Below are 23,130 nucleotides of genomic sequence, written 5' to 3'. Positions count from 1 at the left end.
TCCTGAAGTGTCATAACACTTCCTGTTCCTTTCAAAACAACTACATAGAATGAGTGAGAACCTAAAACCCCTTTTCTCCCAGTTAACACGACAACACATAACCGGAGTTTTCCAAATTCTCCACTTTGCCCAGAGTTTTTAGAAATAATCTTTCTCCGTGATAAAAACAGGGTTTTTGTGTAAATGAGAGGCCAAACCGCATTGAAATATCTGTGTTTCCCCTTCGTGTAAACAGGGCCCTTGTCTCTCTCTGCTGGTGTCGGTGAGGTAACGACGGAATTGATTCAATGGATCATGCATCTAATGTACACTACAGGCCAAAAGTTTGGAAGCAAGATCAAATTTGTACAAAAAAAGATCATAGTTTCATTGCTATACTTTGTAACAAAATTAACTTGATTATTATATAAAGAGTCACTTATTAGAACACATTTTTTTTCCTATAATTATGTATCCTTCTTTCCTTAATCTATAAATCTGAACTCTTGTTTCTTTACTCAGCTGCTTCAGTTTGAGCCATTTCTGTGGTAGTTTGTCAGAGATATGAACACAGTTGAGATTTATTGGGATTTTTGGATCCAAACTCTCAAAAGCCAAAGAGCTAAAGAGAATAATCCAAACTGTGATTTGTTTTTTACTTTTGCACTGAAGTTGTGACTCTTCCAAATCTTCTCAACCCTAAAACTAAGCCCTTCTTTTATTTTGTTAACATTTATTCAGCAATGGTCTGCTAACATCAATGTTTACCTAAAGGTAAATTGAGGAAAATGGTTCAATTCAATAAAGGTAAAGTCTGATCATGCAAATACATCCAAAATCCAAAGGATCCATACTGGTTTTTAAGAAAGACATTGTGAACAGAACATTTAACTTGCTTCTAAACTTTAGGCCTGTAGTGTTTATTATAAATTACTCTTTTCATATCAACTGTAAATTGATTTGATACCAAATGTGGATTAGGAAGTTGTGTCTTATCTCAACGTCTGTCCCTCAGAACACAGTGTGGAATATTAATTAATAGAAGTTGCTCTTACACTTTGGTTGAACATGTCCGTTTCGTGTCGAAGGGTGGTGTACTGACACAGATGCTGTCGGATCATCTCCACCCGCTCCACCTCCAGCCGCTCCAGCTCCTGACAGGAAGAGTCAGACAGATATCTGTGAGGACTGGCCATGGATTAACAAGAACAATCTGCACATTTCTGATTTACACAATACATTAGAAGGTTTACACATTGAAGTTGTCATGAAAAATTATCTAAAGTAACTTTAAAATGATCTCAGATATTGTTATAAAGAAGCTTTTTTCTCTCACACACCAAACTAAACACATTGAACACAGGATTTCTTACCAGACTTGTGGTGACCATCTCCTCAAACCATTTGGACTGAGACTGGTTATAAAGATCAACACAGCGCATCAGATCGTCTCCTGTCAGAGGAAATAAAGAGAAAATAATAAGAGGAAATACATGACAGCTGCAAAATGGTTCTGCCAACTGTCTCATTTGGGTTACTGCACATTAAACCATGACTTGTTGACTCCATCCAGACTAGAAAACAAAGCAGCGTGGAGCCCTACTGTAAATTTACCTCTAAAGTTCTGGCTGTAAACTCCATGAGGCCAGTTTCAGTTTGATGATGATATAGCAAGTAAAACTGGAGACAAGCTCAAATAAATTTTGTATAAAATGATAGAACTGGATGCAACCCTCTTATATGTTATATTTACAACCTTTGTTGTAAATATAATTTCAAATTCTTTATTGAGCATGATAGTGTTTTGAAAGTTAAAAAAAAGATTCAAAATCACATTTTATGTTGGACTAAATGACTAAAAAAGACAGAATGACCAAAAAAAGACACAAAATGACTAAACAAAGACACAAAATGACAAAAAAAGACACAAAATGACTAAAAACCCCCACAAAATGACACGAAATGACTAAAAAAAGACACAAAATGACTAAAAAAAGACACAAAATGACTAAAAAAGACACAAAATGACTAAAAAAAGACACAAAATGACCAAAAAAAGACACAAAAAGACATGAAAAGGATTCAAAAATGGACAAAATAGCCCTATAAGACTCCATAGTTAAAATGTATACATGCACCATGTCTCCACTAGATGGTGCTGCTGACCAACTCTTCACTCACAGCTGATGTGTTACCACAACACTTGTGCAGTGTTCGTTTCACCTCACTCAGATAATGTGATTATCCCAAACAGTGCAGACAATCTGGACTGATAATAGATTCCATTATGAAGGGAAAGGTCTAATCCGTCCTGTCGTTAATGTTACTGTCTGTATCCTGCTGACAAACAAACATTTATTATCTTTGAGATTTAATAAAGGAGGAAATGATGCTGATCATGTCAGCAGATGAATCTGCTGCAGTCAACATCTGCTGATAGATACATTACTTTTATTCACATTAATAACAGGTGCATAATTCATTACCAAATCCTATCCAGCAGAGCGTCCTCTGTGAAAGCGCTTTGCTTATAATAATAATAATAATAAAAATAATTATAATGGGAAATGTTTCACAAAACATAAACTACAGGCCAAAAGTTTGGAAGAAAGATCAAATTTATACAAAAAAAGATCATAGTTTCATTGCTATACTTTGCACCAAAATAAATGTGATGACTATAGAAAGAGTCACTTATTTTGACATTTTGACTATAATTTATTTATTCAGTCCATACAGACTTCTGGTTCCCAACCTAAGGGTCTCAACCCCCAACTAGGTCTTGCCAAAGATCCAGGGGGTCAAGAGGGTTTCTCGATTTTAAGGGGCATAAAGCCGCATTTTGACCAAAAAGTTCCGGTTAATTAGTCCATCTGGTAGTTTTTGAAAGTACAAAAAGGTTATGAAAACATCATATGAGAGTTGAAATCATCAACCGTACTGAACTTCCAGCAATCTTTGTCATTAGGGAATAAACTTAACAAACAGCTGTACTTTTTTTTACCCGCTGTGGTTACAAATTATATGCACAGTTCCCATTTCACCGTACTGCTTTAACCCTTAATAGGGCACTCACTGAAATACTTGCAAATTCCAAATTTCAACCCTAGAGAATATTAGAGGATATTACATACAGCCAGAATGTGTGAAAAACATATGGACCCAGGGAAGAGGGAGTAATATTTTGAGAAAAAAGTTACAAATTTATGACCAAAAAATCTCAAATTAATTTATAAAAGTTACAAATTTATGAGAAACAACATCTTAAATTAACGGTTAAAAAAAAAGTTACAAATTTGTTACAAATTTCAAATTTGTGACCAAAAAAATCTCAAATTAATGGTAAAAAAATTTACTAGATTAAAGTGGCAAATCTACAAGAAAAAAATGTGCAGATTTATGAGATTTAAAGTGGTGAATATGTGAGAAAAAAGTGTTTTTTTCCCACTTTTTTCTCATAAATCTGCAACTTTTTTTCTTGTAGATTTACTACTTTAATCTGGTAAATTTGCAACTCCGCCTTAGACAGCAGATGTCAAAAAGGGAGAATTAAGAGTAACAAACAGAAATATGAGCACTATACAAATAATGCTGCCATCCTTATTCAAAAGGTCATTTGGCATGAAAATCAGATGGCACCTCAACATTTCAAAGAAACTCTCTTGCACAGTTATTGGCAGTGTGCAATTGGTTACGCCAGCACTTGCAAATTGTGGCACCAAGGTTATTATAGTTAACAAAAACTAACAAAATAATGAAAACTAGAATTGAAAAAAACATTTTCCTTTACTGAAATAAAAATAAAAACAAGAGTTTAAAAAAAAAAAAAAAATGATTACCTAACTGAAACTGTATTTTGTGGTTACAAAACTAACTAAAATTAGAGTGAAAATGTCCTTCGTTTTCGTCTTTGTCAGCTTTTTTCATACATAAGTTTTTTGGTTGATATGAAATCTATTTCATCCATCTGGTTTTATGATTTAGTAAACTTATTGGGGCTGAGATGGATCAGACAAAGGAAATAAAGGCAACATTTATTGTGACCTTATTGAATCTCACACCCAACAAATACCCCATTACAAAAAAAACTAAGCATTTTCCCAAAAATAAAAACTATTTAAACCCAGCAAACTCACTCTAAAAACTCATTAAAACTCACTGAATTTGGAAACAAAAACTGACAATGAAATTAAAACTAAAACTAAAGAAAAAAACAAAACTATTATAACCTTGTGTGGCATCAAAAAGTCAAAGTGTTAGCTGCTGCTGCTCAGTTTACAGTGGACAGGGTCTTCAGATCAGCTCACAATATGCTTCCATAAATAGAAAGTGAACAAAAAACAGGAAGAAAATGCAAAAGAGCTGCTGCATATGTTTCAGAGCTTCATATCAGCCATCCAACCCTTAAAAACACAGTTAGAAACAGTAAATGTTTAAAGTAAACACCACAAGTAATGAAGCCCATAAAGGGTGGTCACGGCCGTAGGTGGTTGATATAAAAACATTAGTAAATCTCATGAAATGCAGCGAGCGCACCGAGTGATAATGAGTCTTTGTTATGAGCAGACAGATGCCGTGCTTTACTTGTTTTGGCATCAGGCTCCTCTCTGCTCCCCTCACACTCAGTCAGCATCAGACGCCAGCAGCACCGTCAACAACTGCTGCTGTTTTCTCCTTGGTTACATAAGCAGCACGGAGGAGGGATGACTGTGTGTGTGTGTGTGTGTGTGTGTGTGTGTGTGTTCTTGTATTTCCTACATAGTGAGGACCATAACACGTTTTTAACCAACAGAGTGAGGACATTTTTGCAAAGTGAGGACATTTTGGTTGGTCCTCACTTCTTTAAAGGTTTTTTTTTTTTTTTGAAGATTTCAGACTTTGTTTTAACCCTCAAAAGCACCAAAGCATGGCTTCTTCATCACATCCAGGCATAAAAAACAAAGCAGACCAAGAAAGACACAAAATGACAAAAAGAAAGACACAAAATGAGAAGACAGAATAACCAAAAAACCCCCACAAAAGACACAAAATGACAAAAAAAGACACAAAATAACTAAAAAAAGACACAACAGACACAAAATGACTAAAAAAGACACAAAAAAGACACAAAATTACAAAAAACAACACAAAATAACTAAAAAAGACACAACAACAGACACAAAATGACCAAAAAAGACACAAATGACCAAAAACGACACAAAATGACTTACAAAGACACAAAAACACATGAAAAGGATTAAAAAATGGACAAAATAGCCCTATAACACTCCATAGAGTTAAGGGTTAAGGTTACATAATAATGATAATTAACTGAAACTGTATTTTGCGGTTATAAAACTAACTAAAATTATAGTGAAAATATCCTTCATTTTTGTCTTTGTCAACTTTTTTCATACATAATGAAGATAGATAAGACAAAGGAAATAAAGGCAACATTTACTGTGACCTCTTTTAAACTCCCACCCAACAGATACCCCATTACAAAAAACTAAAACTAACACTGAAACTAATAAAAACTATAATAAAATATATATATATATATATATATATATATATATATATATATATATAAAATATAATAAAAACTAAAACTAAAGCATTAAAAAAAAATACTAAACTAAAACTAGCAAACTCACTCTAAAAACGAATTAAAACTAACTGAATTTGAAAACAGCAATTCACCACAAAATTAAAACTAAAACTAATGAAAAATCTGAAACTATTATAACCTTGCTAGGGAATTCACTATTCCAATGAGGGCCCTCACATGGATAGAAGTACAAGAATGTGTGTGTGTGTGTGTGTGTGTGTGTGTGTGTGACAGCATGTGGTCGTGCCTGGTTGAGTCATGTTATGACATCACGTTTGTGTGGAGAGTCGACATCTGTTAACTCTTAACTCGTCACTTTTCTTTGGTCGCACACCTTCAACAGAACCAGCTGCTGCCTCTCTGTCCTCTCTGCCTTCTAACAGGCACACTGTCACAAACTGTTGGTTTTATCAGGCTCTAAACCAGGGGTCTCAAACTTGCAGCCCACGGGCCAATTGCGGCCCTCGTGACGATATTTTGTGGCCCCCACCTTGATATGAAAGTTTAATGTGAGTTTTATATGAATGAAACTTTACCTTGTTGTGTGTGGAAGGTCCCTTTAATTACTTTTTTTGGTAATTTTGTGTCTTTTTTAATAAATTTGTGTCTTTTTTAAAATAATTTTGTGCTTTTTTTTGTCATTTTGTGTCTTTTTTAATAATTTTGTGTCTTTTTTAGTAATTTTGTGTCTTTTTTGGGGGTAATTCAGTGTCTTTTTTAGGTAATTTTGTGTCTTTTTGTGTCATTTTGTGTCTTTTTAAAATAATTGTTGTTACATCCTTTTTGAGTGAAATGATCAATAAATGTCATATGTTACACTTTTGGTGAAGTTTTTTGTGTTTCCTGACAAAACTTGAAAAAATGACTAAGGCGATTATTTTAACAGGGTGACGACATGCTGACCATATAAATGCGCTACACCTACAGACTGCTGGTCTCTCTCTTTGCTAAACCAACAAACACCTGAGTCAGACTGCGACCCCACACTAACCCTGCAGTATGACCTTTGACCCCTGGCTCTGACCTGCTTGTGTGGATTTCCTGCGGGCCTTTTTGATGTCTTCTTCAATCTTGTTGCTGAGTTTGAGCTCCAGCTGCTGAGTCTTTAACTCCAACTCTTTCTGCCTGTCAGCCAGAGCTTTACGAGCCTGCCGGAGATAAGGAAGAGGAGTCAGAAACAGGAAATGGAGTCAGAAACATGCTAAGGTCCCACAGCTGCATGGATAGAAATCTTTTCATCTCAAAGCAGAACCCAACCCCCCCATTATACTACATCTAGTAAATAAGCCTAATTCAGTGTTCTGGAAACAAACAAAGGTAACGCTTTATAATAAGGTCCTTAATAACCATTAATTAACAAGTAATAAGGCATTGGGTAACGCTTTATAATAAGGTCCTTAATAACCATTAATTAACAAGTAATAAGGCATTGGGTAACGCTTTATAATAAGGTCCTTAATAACCATTAATTAACAAGTAATAAGGCATTGTTCTCGCTTTAGATCCGGTAGTTGCAAAAAGCATAGTTAACTTATAGTTAACTTATAATAGATGAGCAATAAAGTATATTTTAATATCAATAAGCAAACAAAATACGATTAATAAAAGCATGGAAAAGACATAATGGGTGGGTCATGGGTGTTTGTAATGTCATTATTAACACTTATATAAGCTTATAAACACACAATAATGTTAATAAGCATCTTGTAAGGACTTACAAGGGCCTTATTACTTGTTAATTAATGGTTATTACAAGGACCTCAATATAAAGCGTTACCAATAAGCCTAATTCAGTGTTCTGGAAACAAACAGATAATGTTGGCTTCCATTCTCCACAGTGATGATGTGGTCCGTTGCACATTGTCTCAGTATTCATCCATCATTCAGTGTCTTATGACAGCAAACATGCTTAGGATCTTGTTTACTATCCGGCTTTAAATGCTCAGTTTATCAGAGAGAAACTGTTTGGTCAAAGATTTGGCAGATGATGTGAGACAGAGTTGCTGTTGCCTTCAGGCTCCAGCCAATTGAATTTCATGGTACATATACAAAAAGCAGGAAACATTCCAGCCGTCTGCTTCTGGAAGAGACCAAGAATTTTAATCACCAGCAAGATGATTCCTGAAATGCTGCTGCTGAGTACAAGGACACAACTGTATGTGTGTATTAGGGTGTGTGTGTGTGTGTGTGTGTGTGTGTGTACCTTCTCCACGGCTGCATAGCGTCCAACCAGCTGCTTCCGTAGGTCGGCGATGTGATGGTCGAACCTCTTCATGTCCTTCTTAAAGTTCTCTCTGAAGGACAGGAAAGGCTTCTCCACTTCACTCTGGAGCTGCTCGAAACAAAACCAACAATTCAACACTGACACACACAAGACTTTTCTCACACTGCAATCAGCAATCACAGGGTTTCCCAAAGCCACTTGCTTTAGTAATCCTGTGGGAAACACTGGTTCTAGAGGCTTGACAGGCTGGACAGACAAGAAATGTCCCAGCAGTATGTTCAGGGTAATGAAAGGAGGAGAGATGTTTTTGGATCCTTCATTGAGTCAGCTTCAAGTCAGTAAATTTGTTTGGCTGCACTGGGAATTTCATTTACAAACTTTTTTTTATTTATGTAAATATGTTGGTTGTTGTTTCCTCTACAGTTCATTTTAAAAATATAAGAAACCACATGCATCTTTCAAAATAAAAGCACATTGGATGTGGAAATTTATAAGAAAACTGTCAAAATATGATGCCTTAAATAAAACAGAAGAACCCTTATTGTCCTTTACAATTATTCATTAAAATATGCAATGATTAAGATGGAATAGTGGCATTAGAATGTGCGACAGGCACCAAATTTAGGCTTTTAGGGTGAAAATGTTCTCCGGGTGAGCATGCCCCCCGAACCCCCCTACTTTGTTTGGGTCCCCCATCATAGTCTCAGAAAATCCTAAGAGCAAAAAATTGCCCAGCAGTATGTTCAGGGTGATGAAGGGAGGAGAGATGTTTTTGGGTCCTTCATTGAGTCAGCTTCAAGTCAGTAAATTTGTTTGGCTGCACTGGGAATTTCATGTACAAACTTCTTTTTATTCATGTAAATATGTTGGTTGTTGTTTACACTACAGTTCATTTAAAGTTGTTTGAATAAAACATATTTTGGTTAAGGCATGGAGTGGAAAAATAACTCATTGAGTTAAAATTATTTGCTGACAGCTTCGTCCCCCCAGTTCAAAAATCCCATCTGCACCTCTGAAGAAAATTAATCAAAAATTGAAGGTTTTGATTTCACCGACCTAAAATAATCGCCAGCACAACAAATCTTAAATATAACCCAGCGTTCTATCAAGCTGCTTTTTTAGACAAGATAAAAATAAGAACATTTTAAAAATCACACAAAAGGACCTGACTTGCTATAAAGTATTTCTGGAAAAACAGTAAACATATTCAGTATATATATTTTTGGCTGGTCCAAAATATTCCCCAGGGTCTACTTCAACCCCCCTAGTCAGATTAGACTCCCACACACTCAGAAAGCAGACCTAGAACTTCTGTTTTGAACTCAGTGGCCGTTATTGCTTGTAATCGGGATAAAGTTAACATCTGGTAGGTATTTTTATATACATTTTTATGGCTGTATTTAGAAACCCAATAATGAGGTGGGTTCACCAGACCCCCAACATTGGCTGAGTAACAAAAACATGAACACCAAACAAGGGTTAAACTCAATTACTGCAGCCTCAAACTCTCCTCCCTTCTTTTTAATCTCCTATAATAATAATAATGCCATAATAATATGCTTGATCCTACCTTTCATTCATTTTGTTGGTTATTATTTTTGGATCTGAATTGCCTTCTTGGAATAATATCTTACTGAATAATCTTAAGGGTTTCTGCAAAATTGTCATATTCATTATCCAGATCATTATAATTTGAAGGCTGACGATCTGACTTATTTCTTCTTGGTCATTCTGAAATATTCCAACCTCCTGAACTCACTTGTTCTGGCCCTGCTGGGGTGATATCACCACACACCTCATTCCAAATCTGTCTCTTAAACCTATAAAATTTGCTTTCTAAAGTCTGTTACAATTCATATCAAGCATGGGGCGTCTGCCAGTCCAGAGCAACGTTATAATAGTTTTAGTTTTAATTTTGTTGTCAATTTTTGTTTTCAAATTAAGTTTAATTTAGTTTTTATTAGTTTTAGAGTGTGTTTGCTAGTTTTATTGGTTTTTATTTTTTGGAAAATGCTTAGTTTTAGTTTATTTTTTATTAGTTTTACTGTTTTTTTGTAATGGGGTATTTGTTCGGTGCCAGATTAAAAAAAGTCACAATAAATGTTGTCTTTATTTCCTTGTCTGATCCATCTCAGCCCTAATAAGTTTATTAAGTCATAAAACCAAATAGATGTAATATATTTCATATCAACCAAATAGGTTTATGTATGAAAAAAGTTGACGAAAGACGAAAACGAAGGACATTTTAACTATAATTTTAGTTTTTTAACCACAAAACACAGTTTCAGTTAGTTATCGTTTTTGAAAAATCTCTCGTTTTTTTATTTTATTTCAGTTAACAAAAATGTTTTTTCAATTCTAGTTTTTGTTATTTCGTTAATTTTCGTTAACTTTAATAACCTTGGTCCAGAGACATGCAGGTGAGGATAATTAGTGACCCTATAACCATTAGGTGAACAGTTGCCAGACCCTAGTTACAGACAGTAAAAGATATAAAAAAAAGCCAACCTTCCCTGACTAACTGAGCACATCTAGGAGACCCTGTCCTGCATGAACAGAACAATCATCGATATCATATCTATCTTATTGCGCCACCTCCTGGTCACAGGCCTGTGCAACAACAACACAACCACCTTATAAACTGTTAAAAGGAACTCTTAAAGCGCTGGACTGTTTTTAGTTCCCACAGGTGTATGTATTCATGTTTTGTGGATTGGTCATGATTATATTGCTTTATGTGGATTATATACTGGCCCAAGGAACAGCAGATGGAAATTAGCATTGTGCTATATCTGGTACAAAACCTTTTCTGTTCATTGTCCCTGTTTTAAATAAACCATTGAAAGAAACAAATCTGCAGCTACTTGTTTATGTATCAGGGAATACCACCAAGTTGTTCAAACACAAAGTGGCATCTGGAGATGCAACAGTGAAAATAAGGTTGTGAGCAGAGCAGATAAATGAGCCAGTAACAGCTGACGTCTACTCTACTGAAAAAATACTTGAGCAGCCAAATTAATGTGAATAATGAATATTTATTGTTGGAAAAAGGGCTTCAGATGATTGGAGAAAAGTGTGATGAATTACCTTTGAGGAGAACTTTAGGTGAACCTCAGCTTCGTCTGCCAGGCTCTTCTTCAGCTGGGCCCAAGCCTCCCCCAGAGTCCTGAGGACAGATAACAGCAACCACACACACTTTAAAGATGAGGAGGGAGGGCTCAAAGTGCTCAAAGTGTCGGGGAAACACACACACACACACACACGCACAGCAGAGTGGTGCAAAAGTTCATGGATGCACACATAAGCAGTAAATCTGGAGAGTTAATCTTGAGGTCCACAGACAGTGGACTTCAAGATTATGAGAATGTATGGGACATGAGACAAGCTCACTTTGTTATGTAGATAACTATTAAAATGTACATATATAACTAGTCTTTTTGGCAGAAAGTAAGTAATGCAGCCACCAGTCTTCCTGTTTAAAGTTCAGTGGGTTACTTCAAGGCATTGTTCTGAAAGGAAGGTATGAATTCCTCAGACATAAACTATAGGCATGTTTCCATTTAAGTCTAATATAATTTTGAAGTGAAATTTTGAAATATTGCATTAAAAAAAATCGTGAATTAGGGACGTTTCCATCAATTGGTTTACAGCGAATAAACAATGTTGCATAAACATACTTTTGTCAGAAGATGGCAGTGTGATGTATTTCTGTAGGCTAATCCGTCAGTTAACAGTAGTAGAAGAAGAGATTGAGCAAGAAAGAAAAAATAGGTTAAGAGGTTACCAATCGGACAACTCTGGCCATCCATGAGGGAAAATATGTCTTTAGGAATTAGATTCAATTGGGCAACTTAAAATTGTTCTTTCATGTCAACTCGTCTTGACCAGGCGGCAACCTCCGGGTCTAAGCAGGGAGGCAAACCAGGAAGTACCTTAAGCTGCATTCTACCAAAAATTCCAGCAGGGGGCGCTAAGTTTGGCTGCAGAAAGATTTCTGTCCATTCATTTCAATGCAAAATGAGAAAACTTCTCACTTGATTTATTACTTCAGAATTTATTTTGTTAGAACACTATGGTCTCAATCACTAGTAAAAATCTCCTTCAAGACAATTTGATGTTAATAGTTCTAATAATGGCCCCATTTAGACGAAAATAGAAGATAAAGAATCGTATGATTTGGGGCGTGGCTACCTTTGATTGACAGGTGGCTAACAAGGCGAGCCTTCATCAGGAGAGAAGAGAAGAAAAAAAATTTCTGAGGTAATAAATCAAGTGAGAAGTTTTCTCATTTTGCATTGAAATGAATAGACATAAATGTTTTTGCAGCCAAACTTAGCGCCCCCTGCTGGAATGTTTGGTAGAATGCAGCTTAAGGCACTTCCTGGTTTGCCTCCCTGCTCAGACCCGGAGGTTGCCGCCTGGGTGTACCTAATGTAGTGGCCCGTGAGTGTATGTTTCTTTTGTAACCCTCCTAACATTGCTTGTAGGAACCGAATAAAGTGTCAGTGAGACCAGACATCAGTTGCACAACTCTAAATGCAATCACATAATAAATGACATGCGTCATGACGCTATAGTCTCACGGTCTCCAGTGACAGACTGTCAATACTGCATCTCAGGGAAAACTAATGTCCACTTTAGCATTAAAAGCGGTCACATGCCTCACTGCCACATCTCCACCAAACAAATGGTATATTCAGGAATAAATAGATGGCTGGTCCTGTTCTGTGGACGTCGGATGGTAGGAACTGAGCAACATAACAGCAATTGTCCTGTGTGACAACAGAGCTGGCCTGAGGGAGAGAAGAATGAAAGTATTGTGTTGCACTTTTCTGGGTGTGGGCATGCTGAGCCGGGTGGCATAATCTGGATTCTATATGGGACAAGTCCATCCCACTCTATCATGCGAACATGAAGAGGCTTTATTTGATATGCTTGTACACAGTGCAGGGGAGGCGAAACCTTGTTAAATCGTGTTTGCATGCTGTCTCATTTGCACCTCAGAGTTCACCCACAATGTTTCCAATGTGGAATTACAAACTTATCATTTCAGTTTCATTTACAGCGTGGGTTTCAAACTCGTGGCCCACGGGCTAATTGCGGCCCTCGTGATGATATTTTGTGGCCCCCACCTTGATATGAAAGTTTAATGTGAGTTTTATATGAATGGCACTTTACTGTGTCGTGTGTGGAAGGTACCTTTAATTACTTTTTTTGGTAATTTTGTGTCTTTTTAAAAAATAATAATTTTGTTTCTTTTTTAAATAATTTTGTGTCTTTTTTTAGTAATTTAGTGTCTTTTTTGGGGTCATTTTGTGTCTTTTTTGGTCATTTTGTGTCTTTTTTAAAATAGTTTTGTGTCTTTTTTTGGTAATTCTGTGTCTTTTTTTGGTCATTTTGTGTCTTCTTTTGTAATTTTTTGTCTTTTTTGGTTCATTTTGTGTCTTTTTAAAAATAATTTTGTGTCTTTTTTAAAATAATTTTGTGTCTTTTTTAAGTAATTTAGGTTGTTTTTTTTGTCATTTTCTGTCTTTTTTACCCCCAGGTAATTTGAGTTTGAGACCCCTGATATACAGAGTTATAAAGTGAGTAAACATTAGCATAAGGTCTGTTTGATAAGTAGTGAAGTGTAACTAAATGTCCCACTCCATGTATGCATGTAGAAATGAATGTTGAAATGAAAGTTATTTTCACAAATGACTGGTGAGTAACTGCAATAAAATCACTTTTTAAAGTGAAGTTGCAGCTTGTGATGCTACACTGACCTTAGTTACTGTTGCTACGCACTCAGGGGTGAATTCACAGAAAGATTCTGCAGCTTTCGTGGCATGTGCAAATAAGGCATAAACAGACTGTGTCATTTTTAAAGCACCAATTGAACCTCTAACCTCCCAAGAAAACTGCGCTTCGGTGCTCAGGTTCTATTTGCACATATTTAAATTAGGTAATATGCATACATTTGGTGCAAAATCCCCTCTCTATGCAAATAAGCCTCATTGCAAATAAAAGTCCAATTCACAAACACCAGCACTAATAACCACACACACTAGTGAAACTATTACCATCTTCAGAGAGCTGGTGTTAAATGAAGCGCATTTATGAGGACGGATATAAGGTCGACTCAGACTCCTTTATTTTTTTCAGTGGCAGGACGGTTAATAAACAAATAGATTTCTTTTTCTTGTGATGTCCACAGCTGATGTGCTCACCAAGGTTACTGTAGTTAATGAAAACTAAGGAAAAAACAAGAACTAGAATTAAAAAAAACATTTTCTTAAATTGTGTGGTTACAAAACTAACTAAAATGATCGTGAAAATGTCCTTCGTTTGTCAACTTTTTTCATACATAATCCAGTGTTCCTGTTAGAAAGAGGATTCTGTTAGTGAACATGCAGGAACACATGGTAAATATGTTTACTGAGACTGGGATGTCTACATTCAAACCAAAATTCAAAACACCCAGAACTGTAAGAGTTAATAACCTTATTTAGGCTAAGGGCTATGGATAAGCCAAAGGAAATAAAGGCAAAATTTTGTTATGACCTCTTTGAATCTTGCACCCAACACATAACAAAAAAAACTAAAACTAACACTAAAACTAATAAAAACTAAACTAAAACTAAGCATTTTCAAAAAATAAAAAGGAACTAGGACTGCGCGCAGTACTGAACGGGCCCTCGCAGTACACACGTGTCGGGGCATGCTGCCGTCAGGGTTTGTGCGTTACAGGGGCCAGTCTATACCACCCCTATGAATTTCATTGCCTTAAGTGTTATGGTCTGGGCACAGTGGCATTTTTTAAATTAAACTGCCGCCAGAGCGCCACCTAGTGGCCGATCAATAAAACCTTCAAGGGTTATTCTCAAGAGGGCATTGACAATAAGTATACCAAGTTTGGTGTTAATCCGACCAACCGATTTGGAGATATAAAATACTTCAATTTAAAGAGCGCCACCTAGTGGTCATCGCCCAAAATTTTGCATCGAGCCTAAGTGGCTCATGGGGAAGCAGCAACCTGAGTTTCATGTCATTCAGACACACCAATGTGGAGATATGCAACACTTTGTGTTTTGTGTTGAAAAGAGCGCCACCTGCAGGAAGTTGTTATTTAATAACTTGAGTATTATTTGAGTAATCAAAATTCTTTTAATAACGTTTTGTCATGAGGGTCCATAGATGCAGTGTGCAAAGTTTGGTGCAAAACGATGAAATTGCCTAGGAGGAGTACGAAAAAGTAGGTTTACGACATTTCGCGAATTTGCGAAAAAAAACTCTAGGCGAAAATGGGAGTGGCCTATATCACGAGATTCAGCACAACTCAGTGAACGCGTGGATATAAGTTTTTTGAATGTGCGATGAAGTATGTGGGAGTTATTAGCTTAAACGCGTTTTCCTTTATTATAGCGCCACCGAGTGGTGGAAATTCAGAATGACAATAGATTATAAAATTTTTCGCCAGGTGTGACTTATATTTAAAGTTTCATGACTTTTGGGGTATGTTCAGGCAGTGAAAAATGCGATCATTTGGGAAGAAGAAAAATAAAAAAAAAAATAATAAAAACTAGGACTGCGCGCAGTACTGAACGGGCCCTCGCAGTACGCGCGTGTCGGGGCATGCTGCCGTCAGGGTGCGTGCGTTACAGGGGCCAGTCTATACCACCCCTACGAATTTCATTGCCTTAAGTCTTATGGTCTGGGCACAGTGGCATTTTTAAAATTAAACTGCCGCCAGAGCGCCACCTAGGGGCCGATCAATAAAACCTTCAAGGGTTATTGTCAAGAGGGCATTGACAATAAGTATACCAAGTTTGGTGTTAATCCGACCAACCGATGTAGAGATATAAATTACTTCAATTTAAAGAGCGCCACCTAGTGGTCATCGGCCAAAATTTTGCAGCGAGCCTCAGGGGCTCATGGGGAAGTAGTAACCTGAGTTTCATGTCATTCAGACACACCAATGTGGAGATATGCAACACTTTGTGTTTTGTGTTGAAATAGCGCCACCTGCAGGAAGTTGTTATTTAATAACTTGAGTATTCTTTGGGTAATCAAAATTATTTTAATAACTTTTTGTTATGAGGGTCCATAGATGCTGTGTGCAAAGTTTGGTGCAGAACGATGAAATTACCTAGGAGGAGTTCGAAAAAGTAGGTTTGCGACATTTCGCGAATTTGCGAAAAAAAACGGTAGGCGAAAATGGGCGTGGCTTATATCACGAGATTCAGCACGACTCAGTGAACGCGTGGATATAAGTTTTTTGAATGTGCGATAAAGTATGTGGGAGTTATTTGCCTAAACGCGCTTTCCTTTATTATAGCGCCACCTAGTGGTGGAAATTCAGGATGACAATAGATTATAAAATTTTTCACCATGTGTGACTTATATTTAAAGTTTCATGAGTTTTGGGGTATGTTCAGGCAGTGAAATATGCGATCATTTGGGACAAAGAATAATAAAAATAATAAAAATAAATAATCATTCGAAATACAATAGGGACCTCGCAGGTCGTTGCCTGCTCGGGCCCTAATAAATAATCATTCGAAATACAATAGGGACCTCGCAGGTCGTTGCCTGCTCGGGCCCTAATTAAAACTAGCAAACTCACTCTAAAAACGAACTGAATTTGAAAACAAAAATTCACAACGAAAATAAAACTAAAACTAAGAAAAAATCCAAAACTATTATAACCTTGGTGCTCACATATGCTCACTATGTGAAAGTGGACTGTGTGTGTGCGTGTGTTATCTTTTGGAGTGTGTAGACTGTGTAGACAAACCCAGATAGAGACAGACATTAAAAAATATAAGGTCCTGACCGATTGGTCTTGTTGGCCTTGTTGGCCTTGTGCATAAATACACAATCTGAAGACAGACAAATTTTTGCAGTAAATGTGCCGAGCTGGGCCAGACCCCAACTGAGTATGCCTCAGATTGGGAGTTAGTCAGGGCAAGCACACTTTAACCTCTGATGCATTTATATTCTGCCACTTGGATAATTGCAGTCATGTGTAAAAGGGAAGCAAATTGCACTTCATGGGTGTGTTTGCATCATAATACTGTTAGTGCAATATCTGTAGTGAACACGTCCTTATGATGGGGAAGGTAGCGGTTACAAGTGATGCGCAATTCATGGTGCTATCTGCGGCTGCAATCTATTCTTTTTGAATTTGCCTCTCCGTGTCCTCATGTTCTCTGCCGTACTAACTACAGCTTCTTCTCTGTGTGGGTGTCTTTAGCCAGCTGTGGCCCTCAGCTTCCTGTTAGCTCACTTCCCCCTAGTGATGCGTCAGTCACCAACGAGCCGGTTGAAAGAGCCACGCTGACTACGGGTGTCACGTGCATGCTGTGTGAACCAATCACTAAGCAGGGAGCGCTGAGATGTGACAGGAGGAGGAGGAGACATGCAGAGAGGAGAGAGAGGAGTGAAGAGGAGAGAGGAGTGTGGTGCAAAGATGAGTGAAAGTTGAAAAAGAAGTAGTATTTGGATGCATTTTGACACTTGTGACAACATGAAAGCACAGTGTAGGATTAGTAAAGTGTCTCTCCTATCAAGCAGGGTCCAATAATAACTTAAAGGCATTTGAGAACTGAACATCTAACAGTTCAGTTGGAAGAAAAAAGGCAGGCTAGCATGCTTCTACCACTATTCCACCTGTTGCTCCTGCTCCTCCTGCTGCTGCTACCCCCCATGCACGGTGTGTTTAAATAAATAAAAAAGAAATGTCAATAGCTGTCATTAGCTGGCATTTTCTATCTGCTTTGTGTAGCAGAGTGGTTCCTCAAGCAAGTTAGAGAGTTACAAGGGATTTTACAACTGTAAAAGCAATAGGCTACAGCAACTTATTAAAATTTAAGTGATATATGTGTTTAAATACAAATCACAAGTCAAAACAGCGCTAAATTTGGCTGAATTATAGAAGGTATAAGTGGTAAAATGAAGAGTCATTTAGGAGCTGAAAGAGGGTAAAGTGAGCCAAATGATCCATGTCACTAAAAAGAGCCCAAATTCCCATCACTACTTCCCCTCCAACCCCCAACAAACTAAATGTCTGCCACCTCAGACCTCCTCCTCTCCTCCATCCATCCCTTCTCTGCTGAGGTATGCTGCAGGACAGAGATCAAAGCATCCAGACCCAGACTCATAGCGGGATGTCTGGCCTGGTTGGCTCGCTCACCGGGGAGAATAACTGACCCACTAATCACACATCAGCATTTATTTCCACCAACTAACATCACTCAGAACAGCCTTTAAAGAGAGCTGATGCCACTTCTAAAAGAGGATATTTGAGAAAGTTGAATTGATGAACACTCAAAACAACTCTGAGGTGTTTCACTTTACTTCTCCTTACTTCATCATTGTTGGCCAACCTAGGGGTTGGGCGATATGGCCCTAAAAGAATATCACGATATTTCAGGGTATTTTTGCGATAACGATATTCTTGACGATATTACACAATACTTTTTTTAGTCTGTATAAATAAATAAAAATCAATCATGAATCTAAAATGTAGTGTAAATTGCAAATCTCAACAGTTGCTGAATACAAAAAAAATACTTTTGACTCTTGAGTATCAGCAAATAATTTAAAAAAAAATAACCATCTCCGCCTCAGGAGAATTTTTTTTACATTTTTTATTAAAATGCATCAATCTCGTCCACTTTGAGAGCTAAATGTGAGCAAACACCTCACATAATATTTTTCACAGTCAACAGGGCTTGTGGTCAGGGACATGGTGAAAAATAGCTGGTTAGGCCCAAATTTGGTGCCTCTCACACATTCTAATGCCACTATTCCATCATATACACTGATCTTTTCATAGCATATTTTAATGAAATATTGTAAAGGAGAATAAGGGTTCTTGTATGTTTTATTTAAGGCATCTTATTTTGACAGTCTTCTTGTAAATTCTGTGGTGGATTCTGTTAGTCACTGTGCTCTTATTTTGAAAGCTGCATTGTTTATTGTTTGAGAGGAAGTAATAGTAGCTTTTTTAGCGTGATTAAAACAACTTTAATTGTTAGCTAATATTAGCTCGCCGCTAACAAACGGCGCACACGAAGACGCACACGAAGAGATGATGTGGGGACGGGACTGACACAGACAGGTAGGTACGTTTCTCTGTCGGCAACACAACGCAAAATAACTTTATATTATGAAAAGTGTAGATATACTTTCAGTAGCTTGAAACGTGACGTTATCTGAGCCAGTGATGTTTGGTCAGTGACCAATATTCTAGTATTCATATGACCATACTGTTTAGAAAAAAGATTTAGTATGTCTCTATGCAGGAGTTCCATGAAGTCCTACTACATCAAATCTTCTGCTAAATATCTAATAATATCTAATAATATAATAATAATGTCTAAAGTATAAGCCAAAGTAAAAGGCATCATGCTCTGACAAAGTAGTACACTGCATGTAACAGTTTGTACTTTGTATGTGATTTGGAACGTCTCACGGCCGTTGTTCTGCAGCTGACCCTGACCTTTGACCTTCCTGGAAATAAATATGCCCTCTATGGTGCAATAAATTCTCACATCCATATTATTACAAAATCTACTGTGGAGGAAAAGCCCCAAAACACATCATTTACTGCCTCTTCGCCTCCAAAGTGGCTGCATAGTGGAATAACTTCTTCTCCAACTGTTGACGTGTCTTTTTGACAAACTGCTCCATGATCACAGTTTGTCTCCCTCTTCCACTCACCCTTCTTCCTGGCTTGCTAAAGGGATCTGGGACAGCTTGGAGAGATTCTTGGCATACTCGTCTTCTATCTTTATCCTGAGAGGGAAGTAGAGAGTTTCATTACCACATCATCTTAACGCAATCTCACTGTTTCCATGTGGGTTTTCCTGTGTTGTGCAACACAGTCATGTACATGAGCAAGCACAAAAAAAGGGGAAATGGTTTGTTTATATCACATCTTTATGGTTTTCATGGTAACTTGAGGGCTAATAGTGGAAAGTGAAACTGCTGATACCTTTCTCGTATGAACTCTGCCATCTCTTTCTGCATTTGTTTCCCTTTCAGCTGTTTTTGCAGCAAAACCTCAAATCCTGTGATGCAGCAGTTGCCCTGGGGATCCTTCTTATCAGCCTACGAAACAAACACAACGAGCACACGAGAAAAAAGCTTAGAAAACAAACAAATCTGCTGCCTGCTGCATGTTGGGTGTCAGATGTCATGTAGCAAATCTGGAGCATGAACACTTTCCCACTGATATGACTGACATTATGTATAGAACTCAATAACGCAAGTCCATATTAAATCATCACTGACCATTATAAGAATAAAGTTGGAGTTAAAGCATCGTCTGCTGACTGGTAATTCAATAAATAAGCAGTCTGTATGAAATAACCACAGTAAAGCCTATTCATTTTTTATTTCACTTCAGTTTAAAGTGAAATAATAATGAAAAAATTAATTATAGATACAAAGATACATCAGCGTTTCCTCTACGACTTTTTTTTGTACCCTGTTTTTGTACCAACGTTTTTTGGAATAATTTGCTTAGCCTGCTGCCCCCACGGCCCCAGATAAGCACCTGAAAATTTATGGATGGAAGTTTTTGTACCCTGGGTGGTATAGAAAATATTTATTTGTACAATTATTCATATTAGTATATTAAAATAACGCATGATGCTAGATTTCAGAAGATTCTTATTTTGAAATTAAATTTATAAAAAAAAATTGGGGTTTTTTGGGTTAAATCTTTCAATCAACTTCAGTCCTGATCAAAACTATCAGCCAAAAAGGATTTATTATATGGAAAATAACTACTTTTTTCTGTTTAAAAAAAAACAAAAAAAACCCATCAGTGACACCACGCAATCAAACTGGCATTTAAAGGGTTAAAATGCCAAAAATGTTTAAACATTTGGTAGTTTTCAGCAGGACGGAACTTATTTAAGAGGTTTATGCAGTAGAAAAAAAAAAGTAGAAAAAAATATCAATCTGTAAAGTTTTTATTGTGTTTTTTTGGAAGTGGACATTTTCAGCCCGAAGGGTCTGAAAGGGGAGTAAATTAGAGTGGGCCCAGATTGGTTAAAACACTTTAATGTTAAAATTCCACATGAAACTCTACTGATAATGAGTGACACTCTGTGGTGACCTATTATAAATACATTTCAGGTGAAATTAGATTGTGCCAAAGAGCTTTTTCCTTTAGTTTAATTTGGAAGAAAGATACCACACTAATCCTTTATTCAGGTTTTTTTCTTCTGATGTCACTTTCTGCTCATGTCTGTGTCAAAAAGTCAAATAAAATGAGCAAAAATCAGAATAACAATGACAGATTGTTCAGAGTGTTCAGTACTAGTGTACTAATGACAACTGCTGCATGTCTGTCTGCCCTTTTTGAGGATTTTTTCCTTATCTGATCTAAAGGTCAAAGGTCAGCGGCTGTCCTATGCTGTACAGACTATAAAACCCTCAGAGACAAAGAAGTGATTTTGGGCTATATAAATAAAATTGAAAATGTTTGTATGTTGTTTAAAAAAATGGATTAATGCAGGCTAAAGCACAGTTGTTATTTTAGAGCATGTAAACCAACTGAAACTGGCAGAAATGCTGAGAACAGAGAACAAATCAAAAGCTGCCAAAACAATAGATAAGTTCTGAAAGATTAAAAAAGCTATACATTTTTTCACGACTTCTGAACTAATATATGTGAGAAACTAACTAAACTGTAACCAATGAAAGTTGTGCTGCTTCCAGCAGTATGTGAAGGACGACAAGTGACCTGAGAAGTAGAGTTACATGATTGGTGTTAAGTAGTGTTGGGACAACGAAGCTTCGTGAAGCATTTCCTTTATTTTTTGACCCCACTAGATGGCGGTCTTGGCTTTTATAAAAAAAGGCTTCAGCAATGGTAATTGAGTGTGTTTTCAGCCCTTTGTTAAACAAAGAGCGCCATCTCTTGGGTTCCGTAAATAAAGCAAATGCTTCAAAAAGCTTCGTTGTCCCATCACTAGTGCTAAGCAACTTGTCTTTGTGCAGCCTTTTAAATGCTGAGGTGAATTTACCCAGAAGTAGTCACAGTAGCTCCATTCGTTTGGTTTCAGCAACTGCTGCTCCGGCATGCATGAAAGAGTCGGGAACGTCACACAGTTCATCTGAGAAAAGGAGAGACAGAGAGTGAGAGGTTAGTTTATTCTATCATGACAACTTTGCTCTGATTGCCACTGAACTGTATCGATATATCGATTCATCTGTGACGATCCAACTGCATTCATGTAATGCCCAAACATCAATGCATATCCCCATCTTTAATATACGCTTTTATTTTGACAATTTTCCTGTTTTGTTTCTATCTTGGGAATGGTTTATGTTCATAATTGAAAGATCATCACAGCCTGTTTAACCCTTTGATGCACAACATGGGTCTAAAGTGACCCGACAGAGTTTTTATGTTCTATATCTTTGCAATAAATTATTTTCATCATTCAGTATTCCAGGTGTTCCTCAAATAGTTTGTTTTTCCTAATTTTTATGTTTTCCTTTATTAATTTTTTAATAAAATCCATTTTTGTGTCACAACTGTTCTAATGCACAACATGGGTCAAGAATGACCCATATCCATTTTTTAGCTAAGTAGCTTGCTAAGCTAACTATTTAGCTAACTTCTTGGCTATGTAGTTAGCTTAGCAAGCTACTTGCCTACTAGCCAAGTAGTTAGCTATGTAATGATACAAAAACTATTTTTCTTCATAAAGTATGAGAAGCAAAATGGAAATAATGATCTGTTGTTATCAAAAACAAGATATTTAAAGGATACTTGGATACTTCAATCATAAAATAAGTTGATATCAAAAGATAGAGAAAAACACAGCAGCATTAATAACATGGCAAATGAATGCAGGTTATTTTTGACCCATGTTGTACATTAGAATGGGTGTCAATATGTTGTGCATCAAAGGTTTAACTTAACTCATAAAAAAACAGTTGCATTTAAAGGCAATGTGGCACTTTATTGTAAACAGAAGGTCTATTTTTATTATTTTATTTATTTTATTAAAAAAGGCCCAGAAATATAATGGTAAATGGTCCGGGTGCCATAATATAATTCCTTTTTCTGTCCAAACGAAAATAGGTTATAGGATTATGCTTGATAATAAGTACTTATTAATAAGCAACTTTTATTTTGACGGGACTGTTATTTTCCCGCTTCCAATGTGTCCGACATCATATCAATAAATGAGAAACGAAAAAATGAAAAAAGGAATTTGCAAAAACCAAATAATGGCCGTTATTTCATTTTGTTTTTTTGGTTATTTCGTTTTTTGATGCTGATAGCAAAATCCGTTTTTCCGTTTTTGGTTTAAAATGAAAAAAGGAA

At 36.7% G+C, this 23,130-nt stretch overlaps 1 protein-coding gene across 1 annotated transcript in view; it reads right to left on the bottom strand.

Moving 5' to 3' along the window:
- Positions 1 to 23,130, bottom strand: part of gas7b (growth arrest-specific 7b) — an 87,017-nt gene that overhangs the window by 1,473 nt on the left and 62,414 nt on the right. Inside the window, exons 6-13 of the mRNA XM_059324092.1 lie at positions 21,818 to 21,907; positions 19,774 to 19,889; positions 19,500 to 19,574; positions 10,881 to 10,959; positions 7,773 to 7,901; positions 6,594 to 6,717; positions 1,353 to 1,432; positions 1,035 to 1,133 (exon numbers count right to left, since the gene is read on the bottom strand). Coding sequence (XP_059180075.1) covers positions 1,035 to 1,133; positions 1,353 to 1,432; positions 6,594 to 6,717; positions 7,773 to 7,901; positions 10,881 to 10,959; positions 19,500 to 19,574; positions 19,774 to 19,889; positions 21,818 to 21,907 — 792 coding nt within the window. The remainder of the gene's footprint in view (positions 1 to 1,034; positions 1,134 to 1,352; positions 1,433 to 6,593; positions 6,718 to 7,772; positions 7,902 to 10,880; positions 10,960 to 19,499; positions 19,575 to 19,773; positions 19,890 to 21,817; positions 21,908 to 23,130) is intronic.

The sequence above is a fragment of the Centropristis striata genome, chromosome 21, assembly GCF_030273125.1.
Source record: "Centropristis striata isolate RG_2023a ecotype Rhode Island chromosome 21, C.striata_1.0, whole genome shotgun sequence".
NCBI classification, from domain to species: Eukaryota; Metazoa; Chordata; class Actinopteri; order Perciformes; family Serranidae; genus Centropristis; species Centropristis striata.
This window is presented reverse-complemented; position numbering and strand designations above follow the sequence as displayed.